Source organism: Chrysochloris asiatica, unplaced genomic scaffold, assembly GCF_000296735.1.
Source record: "Chrysochloris asiatica unplaced genomic scaffold, ChrAsi1.0 scaffold00007, whole genome shotgun sequence".
NCBI lineage: Eukaryota > Metazoa > Chordata > Mammalia > Afrosoricida > Chrysochloridae > Chrysochloris > Chrysochloris asiatica.
In genome coordinates this window covers 21,852,087-21,864,027 of record NW_006408525.1, presented here as the reverse complement: position 1 = coordinate 21,864,027, position 11,941 = coordinate 21,852,087, and the positions used below count along the sequence as shown (strand labels likewise).

At 45.6% G+C, this 11,941-nt stretch overlaps 1 protein-coding gene across 1 annotated transcript; it reads right to left on the bottom strand.

The window, feature by feature from the left end:
* Window positions 1-445: 445 nt before the first annotated feature.
* GIP (gastric inhibitory polypeptide) lies at window positions 446-4,491 on the bottom strand. The gene is given in 4 exon segments (XM_006832494.1): window positions 446-551; window positions 1,255-1,329; window positions 2,642-2,788; window positions 4,400-4,491. Coding segments are annotated over 4 exon segments (420 nt in total).
* Window positions 4,492-11,941: the final 7,450 nt, after the last annotated feature.

Here is an 11,941-nt window from a genome sequence, read left to right as displayed (position 1 = left end):
GTACAAGCGGTAACAATAGCTATAAACATTGTTGTTGTTAAGTGCCTTCAAGTTGGTTCCCACTCACAGCAACCCTGTATAAGGTTTCTGAGGAGTGGCTTGTGAGTTCAAACTGCCGACTTTGCAGTTCAAACCGACTTTGCGGTCGTTTATCCTACAGCGCCACACCGGAACTCCAGCTACTAACATTATTGAGTTCTTATTACTACTCAGATGTCTCCTTAAAACTCTTCACTTGCATACTCTTATTTAAATATCTGAACAATTCCATGAGGTGGTTTTAATGGTCCCAGTTTTAATGAAAACACCAAGGTTCAGAAAAATGAAATAATTTCCCAAAAGTCACACAACCAAGGGGTGCTGGAGCAAAGACCTGTAACCAGGCCTGACCCCAAAGTTCAAATTTATAATCACAGTACAATATGCCCAAAGTCACCCAACACTCCTACCTGAGTTTGCAGAGCTCCATCTGATCTACCATCCAGGCCAGCAACTCCTGAATCAACAAATCCCTTAGCAAATCTTCATCACTGGAGTTCTTGGGTGGGGAGCTACAAAGGAGAAAGCATTAAGTGCAGCGGTCTGGGACATCAAGGACCTGGGTGGGAGTGTGGAGAGTCAACACAGCTGCCTCTCAATTATGTCAGCTTTCAAACTTCATCCACCTTTCTGAGGACTCCACCCAGCTCTGCCTGCCTGGGGGAAGACAGCCTTTTCAATACAGGCAAAGCCCAACAGAATTCTAGTGTGAGATAGCCCACCATCCAACTTGAAAAAATATCCCAGAATGCATTCCCCAAACCTAAAGGGCTACTTTGGGGACATTCACTCTTCAGCATGACCTGTGCCACAGATGCCTCGGTTTCCCTAGGAAGGGAGTAACTGATTTCAGAGGACTGTCCTTGGAAGAGTCTCCCCATTCCACAGCCTTCTTGAGGCATGACTGGGAGAAGTGGGGAGGCCAGTTCCTCTCTCCTTGACCCAGGGACTCAGTCTGCGTGCTAAGACATCAATCTTAGAAACTCTGGCTCAGAAACTCCTCCCAGGACCCCTCCTCCACCCCTCCAAGGCTTCTTCCTTAAGCCTGCCCTGACCTCTGGAAGTTTGCTCAGTGAAGCCACCTCTTTGAACTCTTGAGTGGAAGGGGGTGCTTATCATAGGCTTTTGCTCTGCCCCAGATCTGGGACAGGGAACAATGAAGTGGGGGAGGGTAAGCAGTCAGGAGGTCTTTCCCAACTCTTCTCTCTGACTCACCTTGGCTTTTCCTTGTTAGGTTGACTGACCAGTTCTAGGGCCCGGGCCTCCCTCTGGGTGATGTTGTGTTTCCAGCTGGTAAAAGAAAGATTATGGAGTGGGTGGGGCTGGTGAGACTCCAGGCCTCCTCTAGTCCAGCGATTCTTGAATCTTTTGGTACCTCAACTTCAGAAGCAGAGGGTGTTCCACTCCATCTTCCTCTGCTCCTCTTTAGCTGCCCCCTCCCCCCTCCACAGTGAACAGCTTTCCAGAGTCTACTGTGCTGACCAAACATCAAGGGCAGGGAAGGAGACATGGCAGAGAGAAGCAGCTGTCCTGTCTCCAATGTCTGTCTGAAATTTCCACCACCACCAGTCACTGGAAACAGCTCAATTCCTCCTGCCTTTATCCCTAACCCACACATCTTCCCAACACCTTTTCTTTAGAAGCAAAACCAAAAAGCAGTTGCCGTGGAATCTAATCCAAGTCATAGCAACCCCTTGTATGTCAGAGTAGAACTGTGCTCAATAAGGTTTCAATGGCTGTTTTTTCCTAAGTAGATCACCAGACCTTTCTTCTGAGGTGTTTCTAGGTGGATTCAAACTGCCAATCTTTTGGTTAGCAGTTGAGTGAATTAACCACTTATACTACAGGGACACCTTTAAAAGTAAAGAATTGAAAAAAAAGTTTAAAAAAAAAATGTATTTGAAATGAAGAAATCATTGTTCTTGCAAAATTCTATCTTGCAATCTCCAGCATCATTTCTTTCACCAAGGTCATATTTTCCAACTACGGGTCCTTCTATGTTTCCAAACTTTGCATTCCAATCACCAGTCATTATCAATACATGTTTATTCCATGTTTGATAAATTTTAGAGTGAAAAAGTTGGTAGAATTCTTCAATTTCATCATTATTGGTTTAGCGGTTGGTGTGTAAATTTGAATAATAATGGTATTAACTTGTCTTCCTTGTCAGCGTATGGATAGTATCCTAGCATTGTATTTTAAGACAGATCTTGATAATTCTTTTTGATAATGAATACGACGCCATTCCTCTTCAATTTGTTATTCCCAGCATAGTAAACCATGTGATTGTCAGGCTTTAAATGGCCAGTATAAGTCCATTTCAGTTAAAAAAAAAAAAAGAAAAAAAAGTAAAGGCTTGATAAATCACCCTACTCCTGCTCACAGATGGAGCTGCTATCCCATTCAGGGACCCACTACTAGGGTTGTCATGACCAGGATAATGACCCATCATTAAGTGAAAGATGACCTTTCACTAAGTGAAAGATGCCACCAGGAGTGGCATGTCTCACACCCCTATGTGCATGACGGCCTGGTCTGAATGTAGAAGGAAGGGTAGAACCCAGGGACCTGGACCAGGAGGGGTGGTGGCACAAGGACTTACTCATTCTTTTTTCCCTTCTGGGCAAGCAGCCAGTTCACAAAGTCTTGCTGTCGGATCTTGTCCATGGTAATACTGTAGTCACTGATGAATGTCCCCTCAGCATATCTTGGGCCTCGAGGTTGAGAGCCACCGACCTTAGGGTAGGGTCTTATGGGAGGGAGGGGAAAGAGAGAGAAGACCAGGGTGTCAGAGGAGTTGCTGTTGTTACTGTTAAGTGCTGTTGAGTCAGTTCCGACCCATAGCGACCCTGTATAGGGTTACCAAGGAGCAGTTGGAAACCAACCTTACAGCTCAAACGGCTTTGCAGTCTGACGCATTAACCCACAGCGTCACACCACAATGTCTAGTGATCCTATATGCTGCTGCTGCTGCTTGCCTTGGAATCAGTTTCGACTCATAACGACCCTGTACCGGGTTTCCGAGTCTGTAAATCTTTACGGGAGCAGAACGCCTCATCTTTCTCCCGCGGGACAGCTGGGAGTTTCGAACTGCTGATCTTGCGGTTCGCAGCCCTATTTGTAACACTTCGCTACCAGAGTTCCCTAGTGCTCCTATATAGAGTGGGGGGAATGACAATGTAGGGAATTAGTGGTTGTTGCTAATAGGAAGCAGATATCTGAAAGCAAAGCAGACTATTATGGAGACCCCTGTTGTCACTCCACCTCAATGGTCCATTCTCAGTGTGGGTATCTACGGATTCTGAGCCTCTCATCTCTAAGGAACGAGTCAAATGGCTCCCCTCTTTACTGCACTTAACTTGACCCTTCCTGATTCACTTCTTTGCTTCACATTCGATCACAGAGACAGTGAACTCTCATAGAACAGTGCTTAGCATGAATCAGGAATTCTTACTATAATACAGAAACTCATTTTACCTTTACTGCATCTTTATAAAGTTGTTAAAGTGTTGTCGAGTCGATTCCGACTCAGAGCCACCTGTATTAGGGTTTCCGAGAAGTAGCTGGTGAGATTGCAAAGCCGACCTTGTGGTTCAAATCAACTTTATGGTCCAGTGCTTATCCCATGGTGCACACCAGGACTAAGGTTGATACTATTTATTACTTTCACTTTATAAATGAAGAAGTCAAAATGCAGAGAGATAAATTTATCATAAAGTACCAAGTGGCAGGTGCACGACTTACCCTTTAGCAGCCTGACCCTAAGTCTGGGTTCTTAGCCTTTACACAAGCCTCTCTTAGCCTCTGTACCTATACCTAAAACTTAAACGGCCATATGTTTTTTCTTGCATCTGAGAATGCCCAACTCTTTCCTCAGACAAACCACAGAGTTCCCTGCTTTATTCCCTCATAAAACTCTCTATCCTCACAGGACTCATGATTCTTTGCAACATGCCTCTGGGGTTCTTTGTTATCTCTTGGACCTCTATGCTCCATGAGTATAGGAGCCATTTGTAGACCCTCATTCACATAGATCCTCTATGCCTAACCTATATAAGGCTCTCTATAAAATAATAATGAGTACATGTAAAAATGAATGGCTAAAGCATTTTCTAAGAAAGGATATTTTTGTCATATTCAGACATTTAGCCACAAGAAGTCCTTCCAGGTATCTAACCACTGTGTCTCCTGCTGCAACACTGGTTCTTAATACTCTCTGATTCTGTTCTCACTCTGCACTCACATGGCTGTAAAGTTTTTCCTTATGCTTCTTTTCTCTCTCACTTCCCCTCAACAGAGCCCAGAACCCAGCCTTCCCCTCAGCCCCTTCCTCTACCGCTGATCCCTCCCTTCCCATCACTCCTACCTGAAGTGACCTTCCTCCTTCTCCCCCAGCACCACTGCCAGGAGCAGGGATGTCAGCAACAGAGAGAAGATCTTCATGGTCACCATCTTCCAAGGGCTATAGCCTGACTAAGAAACCAAAGGACCAAGATAAGGCAGAAAGCACTGTGCTGAGGGAGCAGCTTCTAGCTGGAGTGAGGCTCAGCCCTGGGGACTGGAGCTTTTCTAACAGGCTGGAGCAACGCTTTGGGGCATGTGGGAATGCTGGATGTTGTTATTGTTATTAAGTGCCATCAAGTCTGTTCCGACCCATAGCGACACTGTATAGGGTTTCCGAGGAGCAGTTGGTGAGCTCGAACCCTCAACCTTGCGATTCGATTCAAACTGACCTTGCGGTCCAGCGCATTAACCCACAGTGTCACACCAGGACTCCTTGTGTTAGTGACTAGAGGTAAAATGTGCTTTTGGTTTGGTTTGGTTTGGTTTATTGATGGGGTAGGAGTGCTGGTGGCACTGTAGGATAAGCACTGGATTCCTAACCACAAGGTTGGCAGTTCAAACCCATCAGCAGCTCCATGGGTGAAAGATGAGCTTTCTGCTCTGGTAAATATTTATAGCCTCAGAAACCCTATACAGGGTTGTTATGAGTTGGAATGGACTCAGTGGGACCTAACACCAACTACATAGATGGGGTCTGAGTAAGGGGGAAAGGGGCAATGAGGGAGAGATCCAGGGGAGATAAAGCAGTGAAGACCCCAGTGCTGGAGTAGTTCTCCACTCCCCACCCCCACCCCAGCTTCAGAGCTGTACTTCATAGGCATGTAGGTAGGAAAGATTATCTCCTCAGAACCCTCTAAGACTTGTATCCACCAGTCTTGCTGTTCTCCAAATGGCTGTTTCCTAATTCACTGTAGCCCTCTTACCCTTAATGAAAATGATACATAGAATTGTCCTAATCTCCTCTTTTCAGGTTTAAGTATCAGGGAAGTTCTTCCTGCAGTCTGATTCTACACTTCTACCTCAGACCTGATCCATTTCATCTATGGGTCTCTGGTAGAGAGAAAGAATAGTGGAGACCCTCCCTCCCAAGGCCTGCAAACCAAAGCTAGACCTAGAGATGTGTTGGCTATAGAACCTCATCTTCCTGCCTTGGCTACCCTCCTAATTCTTACATAGAGGAAGAGAAAGTGAACACAAGGATGCTGGGCATCTCAGGGGTTTCAAGGTCCCCCTCCTCTCCAGCTCAACCCGTCCACTCCTCATCCCAGCATCTCTCTTACCAGACTTCTTCTCTGGCTCTTCTAGAAGGACAGGGTAGAACTCTCGTCTTCCTACTTTCTGGCTCCTCCGAGCTGTGTCAAGAAAGTCTACTTCGCTCCTTTATATCCAGCATCTGAGACAAGCTGATTTGCCTAAAAGCACCTTATCTTAAGAAATTAAACCCACAGTTCCCACCACATTAAGTCCATTTTACACATAATAAAGTTGCCCTTTCCACCTGAACTGCATTATTGGTGATTAACATTTTGGGTATCTCCAAGTGTTATCTAGAGCCTGTCTATGGGTAGGGTACCCTACATGTCCCTTTCTGTTTCCCCACCTCTCTTCTGGGCCCAGAGCCCAGTAAACCACACACACACACACACACACACACACTTCATTTATATGAGGGGGCTTCACAAATTCCTGAAAAAATTCTATTATCTTTTCATTCCATTTTTCCATTAATTTTTTAAGCGCCCTCATAGGTACCCTCAGTTAGAGAGGGTGTACTTGCTGAGGGCTGGCTTAGGGTGGGGTGGGCACTCCTCTGAGGAGGCTGCTTCTGGGTGGAAGAGAGTAGGGCCATAGTAGTCTGAGCCCAGCTCTGGACTGTGGCCCAGAGCTCTGGTATGTGGTGATGTCTCTATATAGGGGAGTATCCCAGGTGGCGGGGAAAAGTGACTGGAGATTGAGAGGGCAGAGGGTCAAGGGAACATGAAAGATAGGGGTTTCCTGGTGGTCGCTGTGTGACTTGAGAACTTGCACTCAAGCTGTTTTCCTGCGTAGTGCATGACAGAGGAGAGGAGAGGCACATTTATGCCTTGGGGACTTAGAGAAAGTTGGAGGCAGCTAATTGATTATTTGTAAAGATTTATAAGACTCAATTCCTGCTCAACTGCCCTGCTCCTCTGTATGAGGGAATTATGTGATTCTGTCTCCTCCATCAGACTGGGCGGGGAGGACCCATGAGGTGAGGTGAGACTGTGCCATGCTATCAGATTTATGGACTCTCAGTTATATCTCCTTGATCAGACAGTCTCTAAGGGCAGAAATGTGAACCAGGGTTATAGTCTTCCTGTCATATAGGTGCTTCCCAAAGCTAAGGGCTGAATCTCCCCACTCAGACCAAAGACTCCTTGAGATGCTTCCCTTGCCTTTGTCCATGGATTTACCACAGAGAGGACAGGTATAGACTGCATGTTTGGCAGATCACCCTTGCCCACCATCACCACCACCAAGGTCTCCTTCCCCAGCCTTCCCTTTCTCTACCTATCTTGGGTATACTGAACCATAAAAAGGTCAAGCTCATGGCCTCTCTGTTAACTTAACACTGCCCACTTTTCTTTCCAGGTGAGCTCCCCAGCCTAGGAGCAGATCCAGCATGAAATTAAGTGCCTGTGTGGGATGAGAGGTAACTGAACTAGCAGGATAACTTACTTCTGCTTCCTAGAAACCTTCATCTGCCTACCCACCCAGTTTTCACCATCCAGAAAATCTTCTCCCTGGGCAAGCTCTCTAAATCCTGTATCCCAGATACTAATGGGCAAAGGTAAGATATTCAATTCAGATTTGATCTCCAAGGGGGAGGTGGTACTGATGGGATTCTACTTCCTGTTGAGCAACACAGTTCATGAGCTCAGAGAGTTTGTGTCAAAAGTCTTCAGCTCCCCAACCTGAACCTTCCTGTCTGGAGGCAGAAGGTGCCAAAAGGGTGGACAGAGTTCCCTGGATCCCCTAAGTGGTGGTAGAACTTTTGAGGAAGGTTCTGAGATGGATCCCAGTGGCTTTATGCCATTGTCTGGTGACCCATGGATTTGTTTGGGGAATGGACTGTCCCAAAGGCCAATTGTGCTTTAAGCCCCCATTCCACCTTTTCCTTGGAGGGGACCTTTCTGTAGTGCCCACCCCCTTCCACTTTTCCTTTGACCTCTGACCCTTATACCCTGCTGTGAACAGAGAAGAGAAGAATGAGCCTGGGCCTTGGGGGAGGGGCAAGCATGACTGGATGTGACCAGGGTCTTTTAGCCCAGTGTTCCTGTTCAAGTCTGCAAGTTCTACACGCTCGTTCCAGGATTAACTGAGCAATGTGGGGAAGGCCAAGGGAAAATATCAGAGAAGTCAACTTCCTAGAGGTATTTGCTGGGCCCCGACAGGGCATGTTGGGAGAGAAGGAAGTGGAAAAGAGAGGTTTGGGAAGTTTTCGGCAATTGAAAGGGCCTGCTGGATTTGGTCAAAAGAGTTCAATAAATCCAACTGACAGCCCAGCGGGCTTGTCCATGCCATGATGAGATGTCCCCCCAGGCCACAGTTCCACTGTGGGGAATTTCCAGAATGTGTGGGTCAAAGAAGACACCAGGAATGGGAAGGGTGGAGGATGCCCCAACTGGCCCGAAGCCCAGATAAAAAGCTGGAGGAACCAGACAGGTGGTGAATGTGTGGGGTTGAGGGTGTCTGAGGAGGCATGAAAGTCAGAGAATCAGAGGGGTAAGGCAGGGGGTGATAGTTCTGTTGTAAGAGGACCCAAGGTACACTTCCCAATCCCTCCTAGATTCTGAGTCAAGGACCCAGGAATGAGAACTGGATTAGCAGAAGAGCATTTGAGACTTGCTCCCTCTTCCAGCTCACAGTGACTCATCTCTCCTCCCCCTCCCAGGGCCCCCAGGGCTACCACAGACATTCCAGGCCAGGGTGACTCAGAGAACTGGCTGTGGTCTCCCCACCATGGACTCCGCCTTTGAAGTCCACTGGGTCTTTAAGCTCCCTGGCTGACTCAAAAAGCAGATATTCCTCTCTGAAGCCTCTTATACAAGGTGGGGGGATTTAGTCTCTTTCCCTCCTGTGTCTATGCATCAGCATTCTTCTGTGAGCATTATGGTTTATGATTTGAGTTTGAGATCACCTGAACTGAAAAAATGGGAAAACCTCCTTCTCTGAGCTCAACTCTGTATGCATGTTGTTGTTGTTTTAAATGCTTTCCAGTCACTTTTGACTCATAGTGACTGGGGTTTCTGCAGAGCGGCTGGTGATATATGTTGTTGTTAAGTGCCGTCAAGTTGGTTCTGACCCATAGCGACCCTGAACAGGGTTTCTAAGGCTGTAAATCTTTATGGGAACAGAAAGCCTCATCTTTCTCCTGCGGAGCAGCCGGTATTTTCGAACTGCTGACCTTGCGGTTCGCAGCCCGATTCGTAACCACTACACTACCAGAGCTGCTTTTTATTATGACTTTCTGTTCAAAATCAGCAATTTAATGCAAATGAAGATGGAATCCCAGAAGTGGATCAAGTTCATCTGCAGGATCATATCAAATCCTCCTTTTTAGCTTGGTTTCTTGTAGAAGTTTAATGACTGCTGATCAGGTTTTGAATGTTGAGCATTTCTTGCTTCCAAAGCTGAAATCAATTACAAACCCAGAAAACATACTAGATATACAGAACAGAGAAAGAAGAGTTAAAGATGGAGAACTTAGATACATAGAAGGAAAATGTAAGAAAACTGTGTTAGATTAGTGTTCTATATTTTGTTGCAGGTAATGCTTTTAAAAAACTTTGTTTAGTTCAGTTACACAGGGAAGAAAAAGGAGACAAAAAGGGCTGTGAAATCTGACAATCTTTGTGTCACTTGGTCCATCCATTCATTCCTAGGAAGATTGTTGTTGTTGTTGTCATGTGCCATGGAGTTGGTTCCGACTCATAGCGACCCTATACAGGGTTTCCGATGCTGTAAATCTTTGTGGGAGCAGAAAGCCTCATCTTTCTCCCACGGAACAGCTGGTAGTTTCTAACTGCTGACCCTGAGGTTAGCAGCCCAATTCGTAACCACTACACTACCAGAGCTCCTTCTAGGAAGATTACATCTTCCCAATCACATCACAAGCACAGTTTTGGTCATAAACATTTTTCCCCACACCCTTCTTTCCTTTCCTTGTTGTCAGCAGTACTGAGGCCAAGACAGATATTTTCCAGAAAGATCTTCAAGGTAGAATATATACACTACCTATGGCCTTCCCTGACCATCTGCTACAAGTGATACTTTGAAAGTTCCCTCTCAGCTCTAACCCCAATCTCTCTTGCTTTTATTAAAGGCTATATTGACTGCGGTAGCGTAGTGGTTACGAATCGGGCTGCGAACCTTAAGGTCAGTGTTTTGAAACTACCAGCTGCTCCGCGGGAGAAAGATGAGGCTTTCTACTCCCGTAAAGATTTACACCCTCTGAAACCCTGTACAGGGTTGCTATGGGTCGGAACCGACTCAACGGCACTTAACAACAACATTGTTTGTCAGGAAAAAATCTGAAGCCACTAGAAGTTGCTGTTTGATCCATAGAAGGAGAATTGCAGTGAAGAGACAAAACTGTAAGGGGTGAAGGGAGAGGTTCTCAGTTCTCTGGGAGCCCTGCTGAAGGAAAGAAAGGAATTGCTTGTGCATTTAGCATAAAAGACCAGGGGGCTGGACCTCCCAGGGTGCTGCATTCCTGAGTCCTGTCTCCCTTTGGAACCCAGGGAAAGACAAGGATGGGTGAGAAGGGAAGGTTTTTCTCATTTCCTTTTCTTTGTATGGGTTCATGATTCCTGAGACAACAAAACCTGCCTTGCCTCATAACCAACCAACTGCCATGAACACTGTATAGTGTTTACAAGGCTGTCGATCTTTGTACAAGGAGCTCTGGTAGAGTAATGGTTATGAGTCAGGCTGCTAACCTCAAGGTCAGCAGTTCAAAACTAACAGCCTTCCACTGGAGAAAGATGAGGCTTTCTGCTCCCATAAAGATTTACAGCTTCAGAAACCTTATACAGGGTTGCTATGAATCGGAACCTACTCCGTGGAACACAACCACCAGGTCTTTATGGGAGCTGAAAACCTCACCTTTCTCTAGTGGAGCAGCTGGTGGATTTGAACTGCCGACCTTGCGAGAGTAGTCCTGTGCTTATCCTACAGTGCCCTAGCTCATAGGTAAGTGCAAAGTTATACCTTGTCAACTTGAAGGCGTCTTGCAAGTGTTGACTAGCAGTCTTCTCTAGAACTGTCTCCCCTGCTGGTGACCGCATGTGTGCAGGGTAATTGTTCCATAGTGTTTTCAAGACGGTGTGACCTTTATGAAGCTGATCGCCAGACTTATCTTCTTAGGTACCTACCTCTGGGTGGTTTCAAACCATCAGCCTTTTGGTTAGCCCAGGCACTTGTCCTCACTCTGCTGTGAGAATTAAGTAAGATGAATTAATAAAGCTGGACTGACGTAGTCCAGCGGCTGAGATGTGGAAGGCCATGAAATTCCTTATTAGGAGCTTACTTGTGGGGCGATTTAGAGCAACCAGCTCTTGCTGTGCTTCCATTGCCTTGCTGTAAAACAGGAATGTAATAGTTCTTACCTCATGGAAGTGATATGAGAATCATGTAAAATATTTAGACCAAGGCTTGCTATATTAGTTATCTTTTGCTGTGTACGAAATTACTCCTAATCTTAGCAGCTGATAACTACACGCATTTAAGATTTTATGCAGTTTCTGAGGGTCAGGAATCCTAGAATGGTTTACCTGGGTAGTTCTGACTCAGGGTCTCTCAGGAGGTCCCTGTTGATCAACCCATGCACTAAGTAAGGCTATAGTCTCTGAAGACTTGTCCCAACTGTAGGATCTGCTTCCAAGCTCCCTTATGTCACTGTAGGCTGAATGCCTTTATTCCTCACTATGTGGGCTTCTCCATAGGGCATGGCTTCTTGTCCTAGAGTGAGCCCCCATGTCTTATAAAACGTCATCTTGGATCTGACATACCATCACTTTGGCTATGTGTTCTTGGTCACACAGAACAAATCGGATACAATGAGGCAGGGATCTGCATAAGGGTAGTTGCAGGAGGCAGAGATCATAAGAGGCATTCTGGAGGCTGATTCTTTTGATTCTCAGTAATTTTGTTTTATAATGTTGCCACAAGCACTGAATTAGCAAATATTTAACCATTGCAATAGTATCAAAGATAAAGAAACGGAATGTTTTTACCAACTTCTGAAGTCTGAAATTGAACAAACATGCAATTAAGATGCGTTGATAACGATGCTAGAGATAGGTTGGTACAATTTTACAAGACCAATGACCTATTTGCTGGAAATACCTTTTTTTCAACAATAGAAGCAGCAACAAGGGTGGACCTTGCCAGATGATATACAGGAATTAAATCATCTATAACTGTGGAAAGAGATGATGGAGATGCACAATATTATCTCATAGAACATAACATCAGTTTCACATCTGCAAATTCAAGTTGAAGCTGAAGAAATTTTAAACAATTCCACAAGAAG